The 20,294-nt window shown below is 40.7% G+C and overlaps 2 protein-coding genes across 3 annotated transcripts; both read right to left on the bottom strand.

The window, feature by feature from the left end:
- Positions 1–3,639: 3,639 nt before the first annotated feature.
- mfn2 (mitofusin 2) lies at positions 3,640–12,177 on the bottom strand. Of its 2 annotated transcripts, none has more exons than XM_088368172.1 (18): positions 11,869–12,177; positions 11,128–11,309; positions 10,863–10,998; positions 10,537–10,699; positions 10,327–10,451; positions 10,132–10,240; positions 9,914–10,021; positions 9,665–9,818; positions 9,017–9,084; positions 8,586–8,707; positions 8,239–8,365; positions 7,976–8,080; positions 7,765–7,867; positions 7,458–7,678; positions 6,250–6,405; positions 5,656–5,852; positions 5,413–5,547; positions 3,640–4,711 (listed from the first exon to the last, which is right to left on the bottom strand). In XM_088368172.1, the coding sequence occupies exons 2-18, from the start codon at positions 11,303–11,305 to the stop codon at positions 4,642–4,644; spliced, it is 2,277 nt and encodes a 758-aa protein (XP_088224298.1). In that variant the 5' UTR covers positions 11,306–11,309; positions 11,869–12,177; the 3' UTR covers positions 3,640–4,641. The 2 variants fall into 2 exon arrangements, with proteins under 2 accessions (XP_088224298.1, XP_088224300.1); XM_088368174.1 differs by lacking the exon at positions 11,869–12,177 and adding an exon at positions 11,384–11,458.
- Positions 12,178–12,647: 470 nt separating this feature from the next.
- LOC148402352 (zinc finger protein PLAGL2-like) lies at positions 12,648–19,720 on the bottom strand. Its single transcript, XM_088368175.1, has 2 exons — positions 19,542–19,720; positions 12,648–18,033 (listed from the first exon to the last, which is right to left on the bottom strand). The coding sequence occupies exon 2, from the start codon at positions 17,676–17,678 to the stop codon at positions 16,374–16,376; it is 1,305 nt and encodes a 434-aa protein (XP_088224301.1). The 5' UTR covers positions 17,679–18,033; positions 19,542–19,720; the 3' UTR covers positions 12,648–16,373.
- Between the last annotated feature and the right edge of the window lie 574 nt (positions 19,721–20,294).

The following is a 20,294-nucleotide window of genomic DNA, read 5'->3' as shown; positions in this document are numbered from 1 at the left end:
CCGCATCACAACAACATTTTATTTTGGGCCTCACAGCACTGTGGATGAGTGGTCAGCACATATGCCTAGCAGCTCTGAGCTTCGGGATTCAAACATCGACCAAGGCCTTCCCATGTGAAGTATTCATGTCCTCTCTGTGGCGTTCTCCTACATTCTACATGAATGTTAGGTTCATTGAAGACTCGAAAATCATCCATAGCTGCGGTTGTTTTAATGTGGTCTGTGATTGGCGAGCATCCAGTCCAAGGTGTATGTCTCATCTCATCTAAATTCAGGGTCCAACACTTGTTTAAGGGAAAGCAGCCATTTTAGAATCTTGGACAATGGCTCCTCTAAAAGGTTTTGGGCTTTGACAATGGCTCAAGCTTCGAGACTCACTAAATCAGAAACTAAGTCTTGGAGAGATGCTAGTCTGCTTCCTGGCTACTATCGAGGTACCCTGGAGCAAGGAACCTTTCTCACTAATCTTAGCTCAAGAGGAGCAGCATGTTTGTGAAACCCCTTTCCTTGCATGTCCCCCATGTATGTGATCAGATTCACAGTGTGGTGTGCAAGATAAATATACAACAGAGTGTCAGTTGAATTTTCAAATGCGGGATTCTACACAATATAATACAAAGCGATTTCTATCATCTCAATTTCTGTCACTCGCTCCCCTGGTTACGTGTCAAAAGTACAGTGTCGAAGTAGGTATTGTACGTTTAAAAAAGAAAAAACAACTTCTGCTAGGCAGAGGCTAAGGTGCACTGTTTTTGTTTGCAGAGTAAATTGCAATGCAAGGTAGTTACTTTTCTTGTCCCTTAACTAATATTTTCAGAGTTGAAACTCGGAGGCCTGATTGTCCCATGATATTCAATATTTGAAATTTAAAAGTAGTCATTGTTTTCTGCAGGCCTACAATCTGTTTTTTGTAGGTAAGTAGGAACGCGCCAACTTATACTAATTATAGTAAATACCGAAAACGCACAAATGGAAAAAGAAAATGGAAAAACTAAACTTAGCCTGCTTTTGCAGCGTGACCCAAACCACCAAATTATGATGTACAACTTTTGAAACCATTAAATGCCAAGGAAACAACCTGTATCTTTTTTCTTCTTCATTAGCTGTCCATAAAATGGCCTGCGACCCACTTTTTGGGCCCTGACCCACCATCTAAGAATTACTACCTTCGGTGTTCATAGCAACAACTTGGTTTTATCTTGCTTGTCCTTGGCTGCTTGTTTCTTTCCTCAAATATTCTGAGAGCTCACACACCATTTCCTCAATGAAGACGTTTTATTCTGCCGCCTAAGTCTATTGCCTGGGTTTCATGGGGTGGTCCATGTTGCATATTGCAAAGCATGAAGATTGCTCAACAAGTGAAACACAAACATTAGCTCAAACACTAATACAATTTTAAACGGAGGTCATTTTTAACCCACCCCATATCATTTCAAACTTCATTTACAAGTTGCGGGGTGTCATTGACAGTTTTGCCCACCATAGCCAAATCTCAGTAATCAAGATTATTGGCTATTTGCTAGACAAACACGGTGCTTAGCTTTGCAGAGGCCTTTTGCCACTTCTTTGAACAAAATCCAATGTGTGTGCCGAGCAATTGGAGTCAAATTGTTTTGCATCGTGGCCCCAAATTGCGTGAGCACAGAGGTTAAAGGGGGAAATTAGGCAGAACATGTGCTACATTGGTCAAAAGACGATAAGTCTTATCCCTTTGTGATGCGCCTCGATTTAGCATTGCTCAACAAATCATTCTGAAGCCAAAGCGAATCACAAAAATAAAGATAGCCAAGACTTGTAGGCAATCCTGTGGAAACATGTCTAATTTCTCACGGTTTAATTCTTTTTTTTTACTGTGTTGGGAGGCTGTGTAAAGCATCGCTAACTTGTTTTTCACAGGCGATTATAGCAGGAACAAGAAAGGCTCACAAGGCCAGCAGACCATGGGACCTTCATGAGGCTGAGGGCCACCTCCACGATCAATGTTGCCATTTTGTTGATCGGGTAACGCATAGCCACCATGCAAGATGCATTTTGTTTGCTAAATAGATGTGTGAAGCATCTATTCATCCAGCAATTTTTCACAGGAGTATTAGTGGATAGCATGATGACAATCAGGCTGCTGATTTGTTGAATGGCAAGTCTGCACGAGATACATTTGGTGCATTTGGTACAATGTTTGTATTATACGACTTCTTTTGGACAGTTTTTTCTTTTTTTGTAATGTCAACTATAATTTTAAACATCAAAGATATTTTGACTTTGCCTTTTATGTAGCTACAAAGCATATCATTACAAGGCTAATGTGGACGCCACAACAGAAAAATCAACTGACAACTGCTTCCAAAAGATAAAAATACAAAAAAAGCAGAGCTAATAAATAGAAGTTTGTGTCACAGTATATTTAGGCCACATACCGCATCTTGGAAATAACTAAAGAACCCTATTTAGAAGACCACATACTAAATGCTAACATTTCCGCTGACGGAAATTAGCCGCTAAAGTTTTCCGCGATTAATCCCAAACTTGTTTGAAGAGAAAAAATAAAGTCAATAAGTAAATCCTGGCGACCCCCCCCCCCTCCTTTTACTTTTAAAAGGTTCCGAGTGCAAGAATAAACATTATGATGTAAATATATAGATGTATTAGACCACCTATCATTAAATGCTAATCTGGCATCATTAAATTATTTGATGCCCTCTTTAATTTTCAATTAATTCCCAATATTTTACAAAATTACAGAGTATGAACATACGGATGTAAATATACAGATGTATTCGACTACCTGTCATTAAATGATAATCTAGCATCATTAAGTAATTTGATACCCTCCATAATTTTCAATTAATTCCCAATGTTTTACAAAATTACATAGGAGGGAGGAAAAAAAAAAATCAAACTTAATTGATATACCCAAATTTGAGCCAACTGACTGGGTGGGGCTCTCTTAACTCAAGCATAACCTTCAATCACTAAAACGTATTTTCTCTTCAGGAATGCAAGCAAATGATATCTGATCACAGAATAATGTGGTTTACTTTCTTGGCAGTGGTAGGAGCGTCTTGCGACAAGATAATGACCATCAGATTTGAACATATGTGCTGTATGTGTTAAAATAAAGCTAAAATAAAGAAAAGGTCTTGATCCCAATACATGTAAAAAAACAATCCACAAGCATGTAAAAGTGCCAGAGAAAAAATAATTAATTCCAGTGACCCAAGACATTATCAAGTACCCCACAACTTACTTTCACTCAGCCAGCTGTGAGGTGTGATTAAAAGCAGACAAAAACTACTTGTCGTCAATGCTTCTATTTGAGATGATAGGGTCACTTGTCTGTTTCCTTTCTAATGTGCCTTTGTATGTGTGCGTGCGTGTGTCAATGGGGTTCTTTGTAGGGATATGAATAGAAAGAAATGGCAAAGACTTGTAAAACCTCATTGAAGCTGCGCTGACAGCTTGACCAATGTTATCGCCAAAGGAAAGCAGCAGAACGTGCATCGTGACAGAAATACCTGCAAAGAGCTTCGTCTCGTGTTTAGACAAAAGACCAACGCAAGTCATAAAATAGGATAACGTGATTTCACAAACAGACAATAGCTTGTAAGAATTGGCTACCTCACAAAACGGCACTGATACAAATCATTTCAGAGTGGCATTTTAATTGTGGGCAAAATCCTTTAGATATGTGCCATATCATTTCATGTTGACATACAAGTCCTGTATTTTTAAATATTTCTACACCTATATACAAAACCAAAATAATGGTTGGAAACTCATCTAAGAATCCAGTGGGGAAGACAATACGCAAGGACAAGCTAAACATATCTGTCCACTGTCCAACCAACTTTGCATAAATACAGACAACAGGCAGGTGAAAGGTGGGAAACGGTGTGAAAGAGGCTCAACAGGTTAAGGAGACACTCAGGGGAAATATCTACAGTGCTCAACAAATTTATTAGCAATGGTACTAATCACCGAAATCATTTTTATGCTTCTGTAATGTTAATACACAGGAGAAGCTTGTTAACCAAAGTTGGCCTATTTCTTTGAATTCTTCAGTTGCGGTCGGATGTTATGCTTAATTCAAATTTGGCAAGTCTGTATTAAAGCACTTTCATGTGCTCTCTGAGACAAATAACGATTATGGTCGAAAAAAAAAATGTTAAGCACTGTATTGATTTGAACTTAAAACATGTGCATACAGACCAAAGTTCATGAGCATTCAGGATTGTTCTACATTGTCCTTTAATAGTGACTATTATTAAATGGATGCACCCTTTTCTCATGTTATTGAGAAATAACAATACTGCTGCTTTTTCTTCTTGCCCCAATGACACCAGGCTCCCTTTCTTAGCGTTTCCTATTCCCCAAAAATTCGACACGTTCTTTCCCTTTCCGTGTCTCATCATTTACATTTTTAACAAGTTGCGTTCCAAGCTAGTCCCAATTCCTTAAATAACTTTTAGCAGCATCACATTTGCCAACTACACTGGAACTCATATCATAGTCACTAAAGTATGCTCAATAAATAATCAAATGGGCACCCTTTCTTGGAAGAAATAAGAGGCGAACATTTTAGTAGATACGCCCAAAAATTCAGGAGTGTATTATTCGATTTTTCAGGTGGCTGCTGTGTCAGCTTTACTTGCTTTGGTGGAGGTACTGCTGGGTGAACATATTGAGCTCGCTGTCCAGCCAGCCCGCCTTGTTCCTAACAACAAAACAAATACACACACACACACACACAGTGGGAATGATGCAGTGCCTTAATTTGAACTGAGTCATCTTAAACATACTGTGAAATTTGGTTGTGACGGCTTTTGGTGAATGTATGTCAGTTGTACAGAACTTCTAGCGAAAGTGACAAACAGCTTGAAGCAACAACAGTTTGCTTCTAAATTGGTGAACTGTTAGTTACTCGATGGAGTAAACACTTCATGTTCAGGAAGGCAGAAGAGAGGAAAATTGAAAACGCCAACTTTACTGTAAGAATAAACAGCACACACAGTATCAAAGAGACAGAATTCGTGAGTGCCACTGCAAAAAAAATAAATAAATAAAAAGGTCCAGAACATTAGGATTCGATGGCCTCCGACTTGAAGTTTGCACTGAAGGCATGATGAGTGTGCGCGTGCAGATGTAGAAGATCTGAATACCGATTTGAATACTTAACATGGATTGAATTTGCAAACTGTGAACATAGTTTTGGCTAGTCAAAGGGAAGAAGAAATAAAATTCCCCAAAATAAGCAGCATTGCTGTTTATGCCACAAGCAAAACGCTGGTTAAACCATCACAGCGTATTGTCCGGACTTTCCAGTGAAATGGAGGAATTAAAACAGTTCCCAAGTCTCTTAATGACTTGATCATTTGCCCAGCTGACCTCCACGCGTGTTTCATTCGTGCTTCTTACCGTAGCAGCTTAGCTTTGCTCTGCATGGTATCCAACAGCTCAATCTTGCTATTCATGTCAGTGATCTCATCTTCAAGATTCTGCCGAGTCACGTCTACCTGCTGGCAGAGCTGTGCAAACACCCCGGCCAACTCTCTTGATGTCCGCACGCAGCGCGCAAACAAACACATCCACAAAGAATGGTTAAAAAAACAACCACAACTCGAAACCACATGACTAAAAAGTGCGTGTTTGAATGCTCACTGCTGGACTTGGTGACTGCAGTTGGATCCGGTGTAGCTGACAATGAGCTGCAACTTCTCACTGGCGTAGTCAACAAACTGTCTCTTGAACGCACGCTCTTTGGCCTTTGTCGTCCAGGTGAGGCGCTCATAGACGAAGAGGAGCCCGTAGAGACCCACAGACAGAGCGATCAGACGCCAGCCCACGGCCTTCCAGATCTACACACACCAACAAAACTATTTTGACGCAAGAAGACTCAGCCAAATGTCCATCCAGCCATCCATTTTCTATCCTGTTGGTTGGGGTCACGGTTGAGCTGAAGCGTGACCGGTTGCCTGCCAATCGCAGGGCAAATATAGACAAGCAATGGAGTAATCAATAAACATTTTATTTTTGGACTGTGGGAGGCCTCAAGCAAAAACAGAGAGATCATGAAAACTTACAGGAAGGACAGATCCCTGATTTGACCCCACACAAACAAATTTGATAAGGCTTTAATAATATTGTATAAGCATTAACAAAGGCTATTATAATCGCTTTTTCTTCGTGGGCGGGGGCAGTTCAATGTATTTGTCGTTAATCATTCAAATTAGTTTTGAGAGATTGTTTCCTCACCACACCACCAACGACAAGGACACCCATGGAGGTCCGTGAAGTGAGGGAGGCAAGTCCGGTCACCATGGAAACCATCAGCTCCTCCTGAGTCATGGAGTTTTGTGGAAATGGAGGCATGCTGGCGCTGACAGGAGTGAGTGCCAAAGTTCGAGGGATCTGGAAGAGGAGCATTAAATGAGTTGGTTCCGAATAGTTAATTAATGGCAAAAACGTGTGATTGTCTGTGACTGTAACTGAGCGGTTCCATTTTTCTGGACTTTTGTTCTGCTTTCCATCTATTTCCAACTGAAGGACAATTTTAGTTTCAACAACAAGCTGACTCTCTTAGTTTGCGACCAAACTAAAGACCATTGTGTTCATTTTGTCCAGACAAGGTTACAAATTTGAATGTGCTTAATAGTTTGAATATGAATGTAATGATCAAAATGTTTGAATCCATGCAAAAAAAAAAAAACAAGAAAAAAATTACAAGAAAAAATAGCTGTGGAAACAAATGTACAACTATATTTAAAAGTATCCACTTTAACAAATACTGTGCTTTAACATCATTACTGCCATGAGTCTTAACATGACAATATTTGAGCAGCCTTCATTGGGAATAAAACTAAATATAAACCAGAGTTTGCAACAGCGGTCAGCTGAGTGCTTGAAACTGAAATTTATGCCCCACCTGTGTACAAAAATGTGAGCGCAGGATTTTCCAAATTCCAACTTGTAGTTCTTTATCAATTAGTTCTTCCAGCAGTCTGATGCAGACCATAACAGACAATTCAGGAGGACAGAATTGTCATACAACGAGTGTATTGCATCAACACCAATGGAAAGCATGGTCTTCTGATTCCTCAAATGAGGAGAGTGTAGAATGTGTCCAGACTCATTATTAGAATAGAAAGTAAATGACATCCATCTTTCATTCTGCCATGACTTTTTACACCTGGGAGAACGCCAGAAAATGACAAAAAGTAAAGAAGTCTTTACTGCCATCATGTGGTAATTAAAAAAAGGAGCCCTGACTCCGAACAGTGTCAGATGATACTTTGTAAAGTGTCCCCCCTGCAGGCCAAGTTGTGCAATTAAACCTGGTTTTTTTTTTTCTATTCATTGCAAACTATTAAAAGTTTGTACATTTGACCTTAATTATACCTTACACATAAAGGCAGCAATTTTTTTGTGTACATTATCACATGTGTGTTACTGTAGGGCGTTACCTGGTCACTGTAGCCCATGAGGGCCCGTCGAGTGTTTTTGGGCCCTAAATAGCGGTTGACCAACATCGTCCAGCCCAAAGAGAAGTGAAAGCTGATGTCCTCTTGGAAGTCACTGCAAAGCTTATCGCAAGCCAGGTCATAACTTAGACTGAAACACTGGCGAGGAACGAGCTTGTCAACTTGCTCTCTGGCTGGGTTGGGTAGAAGAGGCTTCAGACCCTCTGCATGACACACGGAGGATATAAATATTTCACTGATGTGATTAATGCACAAATTCTAGCATTTGATACGATGGTATGACACTTACCTATCATTTCTGCCTGTGTGGTCTGAAGAGCTGTGCTAATTGTGGTGGAGCACCTGTCTGACATGTTCTTGCCCAGACACTCTTCTATGTGCCGGTGGAGCTCCTAGCAAAATATAATATTCAGAATATAATACATTTGACAGTGTGGATAGGAGTATCCAAATTTGTTCACATTTCATAAATTTTGGGAAAGAGCTATGCTGAAACGCACTTTCTTGTAGACTTTGAGAACAACTTGTGATGGGTGGAAGTCCATGTGAAAATCATCCACCAGCACGTGAAGCTTCCTGATTTCTTCTGCCATGCAATTGGAAACCTGGAGATAAGCAGGGAATTTGGCTTAGATGTATTACATTACTTCCACACGATGAAATAGAGATGCTCGCCACTTCAACGTAAACATATGCAAAGACAAAGTTAGTTCACTTAAAGTTTCCATTCGAAGCAAAGTGTTGGAAGCATGTTGGTGCTCACCTGTCTCTCCACCTCTTCTGTGATTTTCTTGATCCTGGACTTACAGTCCATAGTCAGAAGATCCAATTGCTTGTCTATAAACTCCAGTCGGTCCTGACGGTCATCTTTGGTCTCAAGGCAGTAGACCCTATAATCATACACAATTCGGACCAAAAGCGTTATTTGTGTTCCAAAGAAATTTGCGTACATCTCAATATTCATTTCCATGAAGGGAGGACACCAAAGATGTCCTGAAAATACAACGGATTGTTATGCAAGCAATACTATGTTTTACAATTGAACAAAGGTCACAGAATTAACTCATGCTAACTCTATGTTTACAGGTGAGAGACTAAAATGAAACGGACCTCTGCTCTTGTGCAGCAATGTGCACGGCGTCCATGATGTGCCGCAAAGCTTCCGAGATCTGCTTGGCCCGCACTGTATGCTGCTCAAACTTTGTCTTCACCGCTGACTGAGAGATGCACTCCTACACACAATAGTCACGTCAGCATACAGCACTGATGATCACTGTCTATTAAAGATGCGGTTGAAGTTTACGTCATATAAATGTGGTTTAAAATCGACTACGATATAGATTGTGTCACTATGGTGTTAAAATTAATTTGATCCAAATTGGCTTAGGAGTCAAAAATAAATCAACAAATATGATTAAAATTGCTTGGATTAGACACCTACATTGTTTGGAATATTTGACGCAAACATTTTACAACAAGGCTCTTGAAGGTTTCCCCTTATGAAATAAATGCTTTTACGTGGTTACAAATTTTAGCCTTACCTCAAATCGCCTCTCAAAGTTCTGAAACTCAAACATTCTAGCTTGAAATCCATCAGCAAGAGCGCCACCTGAAACAGGACAACAAAATTCCATTTAATAGACAATTTGGGTCTGGGAAAGGCTTTTGAGGAAAATTATTTAAAATTGATCACCATACTGTATGATAAAATATTTAAAAAAAAAAACGCACAATACACTTTTAGGCTATACATACAATTCTCAGTTCTTCTGACGTTTCAAGGTTACAAAGACTTGACAATAAACTACAGTAGTAGCTACTTATGAGTTTAATGTGTTCCGTGAGCTAGCTCTTTACTTGTATATCAAAATAATTTTTCCCATTGAATTGCAAATAATCCAATCTAGCACCCCAAAACACACTATTTGTTACATCATCACCGTAAAGAAAATAATAAATTAAAATGCCACTATATTGTACAAACACAAAAAGAAGAATAGAGAGAAATAAACTGGCTGTATTAAGTGTAATTAAGGACAAGCTGAAAGCCACAACTGCAGCATTGTGTGTTTGCCTGTAAATGACATGTCCTCAAGTCACAGTTAAAGTAGGGAAATCCCCACTGACATATAAACGGTTAATTGGAATAATTAAAATCTGCTGATTTGTGAATAAATGTCCAATCTCACCCGTTTCAGGCATTCCTTGAGCTTTCTGCACACGTGCCTGGAGAACCTCCTTGGCAGAGACGAAGAAGATGCGGTCACTGGCCTGAGCTTGGTCCACAACACCGAGCTCGTGTACGAGGAAATTGGTACAGCGGTCCATATGTTGTCTCCGCACCTGGCAATAAAAAAATGATTTAGGAGCTGTGCACACTTGAGTAGCCATATTGTTTATACAGTGATGTGATTTTAACACAAGTACATCTGACTGACCTCATCCATGTATTCAGGTTCAGAGGCTGAGGCATCCCAACGGTTATTAAGGATAAAGATGTTCGGGCTGGAAAGTCGTTCGTTGACTTTGTGGAAAAATGACTTCTCCTGCAGAGACATAGTTGACGCTGAAAAGCATGACCAAGGAAGAAAGGAAAGGAAAGAAGGAACGGCAGGAGGCAGGGATTGATGACCAGACAGATCTTGTCTCATCTCACCGTCTGCATCAGTGTTGACTCGGAGTTTGCCACAAGTACAAACACATCTGCATCCAAGCAGAACTTGTCGATCCAGCTGTCAAGTTCTGTGGTCACGTCAATACCTGGACTGAATGTATATGAATTAAAAAAAAAAGAAAAACATTAAAATGGCATACCAAGTGATGCATGTCTACAATATAAGATATGCCTGACCTGTCCAACAAAACCAGATCATCCCTGAGCAAAGCACACTTGGCTTTAGGCCACATGACACAGACCAAGCTGCCTGCATCCAGGTCCTCATCCTGGTGGAGAGCGTGTGCCAGTTGGTTCACTGTCTGGAAATGTTGACACAAGCAAAGTTGGATTGTGATGCCCACTTCCATTAAAAGATAGATAAATAAATAACTCTGTTCTCCCAACCTTAATGCTCTTCTTCTCCTCAGAGCCTTCAGTCAGAATAAAAGCTTCATTCCCATCCGTTCCCTCCACCCTCAGGAAACAGTTTGTGGTGTGTCCAATACCAGAAGGCAAAACCTTGTCACACAGCATAGCATTGATGACCGAACTTTTCCCATTACTGGTCCTAGAAAACAAAAATTAAACTGTAAGAAAAGAAAAAATTTTGCATGCCTTAAAATTGTCAAATACAATGAGATGCCTTAGTCTAATGTCATAACACTTGAAAATCCACAGTTCTAAGAACACATGAAACAAGTTGTGATGTGAGCTTGTGAAGAGATGCATACCTCCCAAAGAACACCACCTTCATGTGTCTCCGAGCGAGCACTTCACCAATCCCTGCTACCTTGGTAAGGTAACTTCGAACCTCCTGCACCTGTTCTTCCGTAGTGATTGGATCCAGCTCTTCATTTTTGTGAGCATCTAGCAGAGTGGACCAAGAATAATGTTATGCGCAACTAAAACATCTGCAAAACTGTACACGTTTTCTGACATTTCTTGATAATCAAAGAAGCAATCATAATGCCCAAATTACAAAAGAATCAAAGTTACCATCGAGAAATGATGAACTCTCCTTAATATAGCCCCCTAACTGTTCAAAGATCCCATTTATCTTCTTCTTCGCGGTGACAAAATGCTTGAGTGGCGACGCGTTCACCTCCGCCATTAGTCTCTTATCCTTCTTGCCGTGGACTGCGTTGGTGTTGGGTCGTGGGAAAACCAGAGACATGGCACTGGACGGAGGAAAAGCAAGTGAAACAAACTTGTAGGAATCATTTGTAAGCTGTCACTGAAAAACGGGCAAAACCTGAGTAAGTCCGAGAACTTGACATTCCAAGTGTTTTTATTGGGCAAGTTACAATCGGAACATTCTGGACCTGTCAAATAGCATGCCTGTGAAATAACACTGAAAATGCACACACATTTTGAAAAATATTTGCCCACGTGAATCAGGAACAATTGCAACTTTCAATAAAGTTCAGTTGAAAGGAAGTATGCAGCGTCACAAACAAACTTTCGGTGACGCACATTAATTTGAATAATCCTAACGTCATACCTTTAGACAATGAGAAGCTGGTCGTGCAGCCACAGCAAAAATGAAACTGTACAACAAGGTTTGACGTTTTAGTTGAAATCATACAAGAGATAAATATTGTCGCGTAATTTGCGATTAGTTTCTGAGGCCCAACAAGCGTGTCAATGGGGTGAATATTTAGAGGGCAAGCCGCAACTAGCAGCAACTTGATTTGCGTCAGATGGCAATTAATACTATTGCCATCCCGGCCAACTTACCGTAGATAGGGCTCTCACTTCACGAATAATCCACTTGCATCCTGGTCTCTTTACTTATCGGTGACTACGATGGATAAACGCCTGCCGATTTAGAAGTAGCGTTAGCACGCACGTCCGGGTATAAGCGAAACGGACACAAAGCTATTCTTGGCGCTCAATACACAATGCTATCGGGTCCACTCAAAAATAAGTTGGTGGGAGCCGGTGTTCTACTGCGATGCCCTGAAAGTGAATGATAACGCCACTTGTGTCACTTTTGCCGCACCTACACAGACGCCCCCTCGGCCTTTTCCGGGATGGTTGTGTTCTCTATTATCCACCCATTACAAATGCCGCCACCTGCTGTTCCGGAGTATGAACTACGTACCCTCGTTTCTGTGGGATAATGGGAAATGAAGTACAAACACTCCTGCTTTTCGAGTGTCCGTAGATTACCTGAGTATTTCTATTTCTGACTTGTTTTACATGTTAACACAGATGTACTATATAAACATTTGAAATCTGAATATCTAGAGCCCATCGCTTCTGACTTTCGGGAAAAGCTCGAGTGAGCTGTTGGGCAGTAAACACACATTAGACGCTCGTTTTAAAAACAATAAACTCATGATAATCCCAGGTTATTTCTCAATTAAGATGTATGAAAGTTTATCAGTTATGTTTCTTGAGTTAGTTTGTGCTCTCCAGAGTTATTTTTCAAGTATGTTGTCCCCTTTCACCCCAATCGTCTTTTTCAAAGCAACTCGTTGGCCCACACTGATCCAATTTAAAAACACAGCAACTTGGTGTAATTCTACATATTTATTTTGTTTTGCTTAGACAAGAAAATAACAATTAACCTTCCTTCCTTGGTCTAAATTGCTATGAAGTGATAATGCAAACAACTAAGAAAAATGAGAACGCTTTGTTCACAGCCAACCTTTTAGTATTCCAAAGACTAAACTGTATTTCACAATCACAGATGGAAAATGAAATCTGGCTCGTGTTTTTACATAGTCAGGAGAATGTAAACATGAGTTCAGTTGTTTACATACATGTGACCATGGACCACAGTATGTATTGTTATACACAATGCAGACAGCTCAAAGTGTTACATGTTGGCATTACATAATACTTGAAATCCTTGCAATTTATCAAGTACAGTACCTCGAACCAAAGCCTGGTTGACATTCATTTGCTACGTTTGTAGCATATTGGTGTACAGTAAGTGTACAATGTTCCTATTAAAATGACTTTCTGCAAGGACAGCATGACAAGTTTTTTTTTTAACAGTTTGTTTCTAGCTTTCATTGTGTACATTCAAGACAACGCAACGATTTAGTTGTATGCCTTGTTAAAATGCTAAATACAACCAAACCCTATTAAAGGGTACTGCATTTATCATTGTTTTCACATCTGAAAATATTCTGTTCCTTTAGCTGACACAAAAATACTAAAACATGATTCAGTTAAAAGATGTGTAACACAAGTGGCAGTCACGTTCATTACAGGCATCGCCCACCGCGAATCCAAAGTATCTGAATTCTCCCCGCTTTACTACATGTAACAATTACATTTACAGGTTGATGAGAGGAAAACAGCCTGTACTTGATATTACGCTAAGCGGCACTCTCATTAATCTATGGAGCTACTGTACAGCAAACAAAACTTTAAATCCTAGACATTTTCTCCGCAGTTAGATAAGCATTTGCCTGTCACTTCTGAGGTAGTAAATAAGTAGATATATCATTAAAGGCAAGTACACAGAACAATGCTTGATTTAGTGGACTACACCTCTGATCAGAGTGTGTATCCTGTCCTTCAAAGTTCAATTTCAACAAACTCAATTTCGGTGGTAAAATGTCTGTTACAGCTTTAAACACTTTATGATATTGCAGAAAGATATGACAAGATAGAGGTAGAATGTTTATTATATAATAATAATGTCTGCCACTATATTAAAGTTAACTCATAAACGCTACCATCAAAAGTTTAAAACTAAATGGAAAAAGCGCCCAAACGACTAGAACTAAATCAAGAAAACCAGAAACCCTTATTTCTGTGTTTGAGGTATAAAACAAAATTTATATATAAGAAATGTCATAAGTGCTTTAACCCTGTCAAGAGATTAGACACTCTCTGAGAGAGACACACAGCAGTAGCATTTTGACATTGGTGCAACACCGAGGCTAGTGACAATGCTAGTGGAACAGTCAAATCAGCAGAGTTAACGGATTTAAAAGAGATAAATAAGCATTCTCTCTTTGCATGCCTTCATTCCGGTATCACAACAGTCGTTTTGACTTGCGGCAATGTTCGTGAAAGGAGTTCCCACGACTGGAATCCCGCTTGGGATCCGTTCATCTCGACCGTGTGACTAGATTATAAAAGGAATGGATTGCTATTGTCTTCAATATGGAGGTGGGTTTAAGTCCTGATTTCATTCAAAGCTCCGGAGAGCCAGCAATATGCTGAAGGGAAAATGGCCGACAATGTCATGAATAATATTAGAAAAGGCTACACATAAGTCTAGAATAGTTTTGCTGTGCTATGTCAAAACAGCAATGATCATACTTGCTCACACCAAGAGGACCTAATTTCCTAAATTACACTTTAAAAAAAAAAAAATCTTCCAGCTCACCTCAAATCAGTTTAAGCGCCCATTTTTTGCCTCAAAACATATACAAATGGCAAACAGATCAGAATCTACAATAAGTTGTAGGGGAAAATTATGTAAAATAGAAGCTTCAAATCTTGGCACTTTAGAAGAAAAACATTCCAATGGGTTTGTGAGGCAGATATTGTTTGGACACTTCCAAATATCTAAAAGTACAATCCCTATGAAATCAAAATTTGTTCTTTAAACTTTGGACTGCTGTAACTGACCCCATGGCAACTGTAGTTGGATGAATGATAGGATTTGCGAAAGAAACTACGCATTTTATTTTAAGTATCGCTCAAGTTCACGAGGGGACCTTCCTGATTTGCACAGTGACTAACTACGTTCCCTGTAAGACATTTAGGCATTATAGACAGAATAGTATAGTCACGCTACGGGCACGGTTGCTGGTTGCAAGCTCCCTGAAGGGTTGCATGGTCAGAGATGGAAAGGCATAGAACAGAAGCTTTAAAGTGAAAGTCAACTCAAAGTTGTCTATGTAATAAATTGTTCTGTCCAATCTAAATAGTCAAAACACAGTGTTCTGATTAATGTTTTGACTGTGGAATATGATTTAAACAAGAAAAATCCACCTGTTTTTATCCATTTCAGGGGGCAGCCATTTTGCCACTTGCTGTCGACTGAAAATGACATCACAGTTGTGCTCGGGTCACAACCAATCATGGCTCACCAGTTTTTTTAAGATGAGCCATGATTGGTTGTGACTCAAGAACAACTGTGAAGTCATTTTTTGTCGACAGCAAATGACAAAATGGCCGCTCCCTGGGATGAATAAGAGCAGTTGGATTTTGCCTGTTTAATTCATGTTCCACAAATGCAATATTAATCACAATGCCATGAGGACACGTACATACCCACATTGGGGTTGACCTCCTCTTTAAAGAAAATAAATACACGGACCGCCACGTAAAAGTAATCATAACATTATGACTGTTTGCACAATATGTTATCCAAAACAAGTACTGTATCAAATATTCTGCCATAACCAATATGAAGTTCAGTTCAGTCACAACTCTCATTATGACGCAGTGCAACTGTTCATTAGCATCGCCCTTGTAAGAGTAGCATACAGCTCTAGTATTGGCTATTCATTGCTGTGCAAGCGATTATAATGTTTTGGGTGGTCAGTTTATATTCAAAGGTATTTGGTGTCAAAGAATAACCATTGTAACTAACAGATAGTCTGTCACGAAACAACATGGTCAAACGTTTTAGTCTGCAGAGAATCGAACAAAAAGAAATGCTATGCCATCACTAATGCGAATTAGACATTTAAAATGAAAAGGTATGTAATGGTGAAAATTAATCTTAAGTGCATTCTATATTTGTGATTACAGAAACAAACCGTTACAAAAGGTAAAAGCATTTCAGTGGAATTTGTGTCACCATGCTGATGTGGCCTCTTTGAACGCAGTGCTTCAAGCTGACTTTACATGTGTGACATGTCTGAGTGTGCGCTATACTGGCTATTTGTTATGTTCAAGCAGGTCGCCACCACATAGCACATGTGATAACTGTATCAAGTGCATTAACTGTTGTAGATTTGAATGAATTACTCTGTTGATTGAAGTGAGATAGACAACATTTGTGCATTCAAGCTACTTTTTTTTTTTTAAATAATGAGGTAATACTGATGAGGTGATTTGTTGTGTTCACCAATAATCTATCAGAGCAACAAAAGGAGAAGACACATAAATGTTGTATAGTTAACTCATTCACTGCCAGCCCAGTTAAAATGGAACTTTGACGTCTATAACCGTCAACGGCAGTGAATGAGGTAATGATATCATTTGACCTTTGACAGGAAAAAGACACGCAGGTGAAGAGTAGTTTGTGGACACAAAACCGCTTATTGCTGAAAGGCCTGGTAGTAATGAGGTAAGGAGCTAGAAGTGCTAACAGCAGAAGTGCTGTATGCCTGAGGTAGTTGGCTATGGTTGTGGGCCACAGGGCCCTGGGGCACATGAGCCTGAGGAGGCTGGAAGAATGTAAAAGGCCCTGAAGCCTGGGAGGACAACCCACTGGAAGAGGTTGGCGAGGAGGTGGCGGTGGTAGCAGGGGGATAACCCATCATCAGCCCACCCATTCCTACATGAGAGCTGTAAGGTGGCAGGCTGAAAGGCAAGAAGCCCAACAGTGGCCCAAGTTCCATGTTAGTGGTGCAGGAAAGCTCAGCTGAGGAGATAGCAGCATTCCTGGGCACTAGGTGGGGATCACTGCCAACAGGCATCCCTTCAGCAAGCATCTCCCTTTGAGGAGAGGTGGACGTCGAGGTAGAAGAGTTGACTGAGCTGAGGTGAGGAGGAGGGGCACCCTGCAGATCCAGCAGGAAACTGTCCACGTCAGTGCGAGGATATGAGGTAGATCCTTGCTGGTACCTGGGCATGCTGCCGTACGACTGCTGCTGCGGCGGCGCCGTCAGAGGCTGCAAGTGATGATGGTGGTTGTGAGGAGACGGCGGAGGCATATGGCGACCGACGCTCATGCTTGAGGACAAAGACACCTGCATGAGGCCGTGCGGATGACTCATCCCGGGGACAGGGTTGGTAATGGGGTAGGAGTTGAACATGTCCCTGGTGAAGGTCTCCACGGGTTCCTTGGAGGCGGACGAGCTTCTATCTGAGGCTAAAGGGCTGGATTCCTTTATGGGACACTGGGTGGTTGTGGTGGATGTCGCCACAGGAGTACTGGCTGTAACCAGCGGTATCAATCCCGCGTCATGCGCGTGGCTCTTCTTCAAGTGACGGGTCAAGTGGTCTCTGCGGCCGAAGCGCTGAGCACAACGGGGACACAAGAAATCGCGCCGTCCTGTGTGCACCACGGCATGGCGACGTACGTCCTTGCGGGTGTAAAAACGTCGGTCGCATCGCTCACAGGAATATTTCCTCTCTCTGACCGCCACGACCGCATTATTATTGCCCTCTGCTGGAGGTGGCCGATCAATATGGCCGGCACCCAGGTGCTCCAGCAGCGACGGTGTCCCTTCCGAGCAGGGCAGGCCCGCGCCGGCACTGTGAGCCTCCACCAGGTGGCGCCTGTAACCCAGCTGAGTGTTGTATTGCTTCCCACACTCCTGGCAGTGAAATCCAAGCTGCCTATTGGCTATGTGGCTATCCTGCAGCTGACCCTTTAGTTGTTCTTGCTGGTGGAACATTGTCCCAAGGGGACGATGCTGGTTGTGTTGAAAAACTGAGCGTGTAGAAGCAGATACTAGCAACACTCATGAGGATTCTACAGGTCGCTGGCCATCAACTCTCTGATCTCAGGCTGTTGGGTTATCTCCGTGTGCTTGCAATAATACTAAGTGCAGTTTGTTGACTATTTAATGATCTCTTGTGACAATGATGTGTGGTCTGTCCTGTCTCGATGGGACAGGCCTTTGTCCAGCGCTTGGTTTCGGTGACAGCACCTGCCATAGCAACCCTCGTGGGCTGCAATTTGGATAATTTCTGCTGTTGACTCAAGAGTCGGTTGGTGTTCAGCAGAAGAAGCTCAACATCTTAAAAGACCTGAAATATAAAAAAATATATCCCCATATTGAGGAAATCACATTTTTGAAGTAGGGTGTGGTGACACAGTCAGAAGAATGCAGATTAACAGTCATCACGAGAGACCCATCTATCTCCTAGCTGTTGTGATAGAGATATGGTGCTTCGTATGCCACTTTCTAAATCTATCTGATTTCAAAAAATAATAATACTTTGGCAATAACTTTCGATTACATTCAGAACAGACTAATTAGAATACCTTCAATGAACAATTTTTGAGAAAGTCAAAATATATCACTGTCCTCAATGGAAGTCAATTTAACGGGACATTGCATAAAATTTCATGTATGGGTTGTTCTTTACGTTCAAACTGATTTTATAATTTTGCACACACCGGTAATATGTTGCAGTAATACTATGATAATATGCCAATAATTGTGATGATTATTTGGGCCAGGATCACTATTTGGCTCTTCAAACATTGACCAAAATCATCATCCAATTTTGGCATTAATGTACTGCACCATTTACAGCAGTTGACACTGATCTCATTCATTATTATACATAAATCTATACCATGTCCTTGGAACCTTGTCATGAAATCTTTTGTTAAGGTCATTCTATGAACCTGCCGTTCTTCCTGAGTTCACAACATGATAGTGTCTAGAAAATCACAGATCCATCCCGCCACTCTAAACGTTTGTAAATGTTTGGACAAAAGCTGCTAGCAACACGGGTTTCGTCACAGTTCACGCTCCACCTTTGTCCCAAGTGTACTGTAAAGCAAACATTGAATTTGGTCTTCAAGTTAAACACAAACATGGTAGCTTGCATTCCATAAGTCTCAACCGACAGGTTGACAATTACTACTCGACAGGAATTTATCTGAGCCTAGATCTCAAATGCATGATTTATGCATCTCTAATGGGGCAGCCTGGCCGCAATACTTTCAACTTTTTACAAGATTTACAAGTAGAAAAGTGAACGATCTCTATGAGGAAGAAATCAATTACAGCGCCATCCTGTGGAGACAAGCAGCGACGTTCGTGTTCACTTTCCTTGCCTCCGCCAAAAGTATGCAACTTGTGTTAAAACGATCGGCAAATATTATAGAACATATGGGATATGATTTCTTTAATAAATGTATGTGTCATTATAGCTGACTAGTGCTTGACTGGAAGGGGCAAAGTCCAAAGTTTCAGCGAATGTGTGACCACAACTTACCGGACCGGGGCTAAATTTGTCTGCTAACCGATCTTGTCTTCGTGAATTTCGGTGGCGGATGTAAGTTAGGTTCGCACTTCTGGTTGACGTGAAAAACACCACATCAAGTTACATTTGTGCAAACAAGGCTGTGGGTAAATATCTAAAGTTTAACCGAGAGAGAATGACGAATTAAAAACAATAGACGTGCGCTTCACCAAGTTGTGTCGGAGTTTGTGTTGCGGGAGCTAACTCTCTGTATTAGTTTAGCAAAAGCGCTAAAAAGTCCTACTCAAGTCAACATTTACACAGTGGATGTTTCTTACCGCCTGGCACAAAGCCGCGATCTTCCACCGCGCTCCATTTGGCCTCCACGTGGACATTTTGGACAGATGAAGGCTTTAAAAGATGTTTATTCGAGTCTGGGCCTGACCGCTGGCGCCGCGCTGGAAGCCGTGCATTCTGGGAGCGTGACGTCACACCCCGGGCCCACTGCAGCGCCAGCAGGAAGTACGACTTCTGGAACTCCAAAGCACGACTAACTTTTTCTTTGTTGTGTCAGTGCTGACAATGGAATTCTGTGATTTCACTTTTGCTTGTTTACTTAAGTGTGGTTAAATTCTTGTAGGAAGAGCCTCTATAGCACCAATATTGTGCCCACCAGCAGTCCGATGGCCTGTCCCAAAAATGATCTCACCAGTGAAGGAGCAATGTCATTTTATAAAAATGTTGAATATGTGATTATTTGAAAATGTCCAAACTGGAAAAAAAAATATTTTAAAAAGTGTTACATTCATTATTGTTGAGAAATCTAGTAGTTAACAGTAGTTAATAAAAATCACATATGATGATGAAGCAGTGCTTCTCAGTTATTTTTCTATTTTGCCCATCCATTAAGGAAGAAAACAACCCTCCAACCGCCCTGCCATAAATATAATAGTACTTTATAAAATGTTATGAATACCTTTTTGTAAACTATTTTATTATTATTAACATTAAACAAAGCAAAAAGATGGAAAGCTCAATTTACAAAAAAGAAAACATTAACAAGTTTTCTCATTCGGTCAGAAAATATTTTA

This window comes from Syngnathus floridae, chromosome 2 (assembly GCF_059516105.1).
Source record: "Syngnathus floridae isolate MCC-2025c chromosome 2, RoL_Sflo_1.0, whole genome shotgun sequence".
NCBI lineage: Eukaryota > Metazoa > Chordata > Actinopteri > Syngnathiformes > Syngnathidae > Syngnathus > Syngnathus floridae.
Note: the sequence above shows the minus strand (reverse complement) of the source record. Positions and strands in the feature narration are given on the sequence as shown.

What these genes read in the sequence shown, in the direction of transcription:
- mfn2 (XM_088368172.1), bottom strand. Translation starts at nt 11,305, where the DNA reads ATGTCTCTGGTTTTCCCACGACCCAACACCAACGCAGTCCACGGCAAG. An exon ending in AGTCAACACTGATGCAGACG is followed by an intron (nt 10,022 to 10,131) that starts GTGAGATGAGAC and finishes ATGTCTCTGCAG; the next exon opens with GAGAAGTCATTTTTCCACAA. An exon ending in CACACAGGCAGAAATGATAG is followed by an intron (nt 7,679 to 7,764) that starts GTAAGTGTCATA and finishes TGTGTCATGCAG; the next exon opens with AGGGTCTGAAGCCTCTTCTA.
- LOC148402352 (XM_088368175.1), bottom strand. Translation starts at nt 17,678, where the DNA reads ATGTTCCACCAGCAAGAACAACTAAAGGGTCAGCTGCAGGATAGCCAC.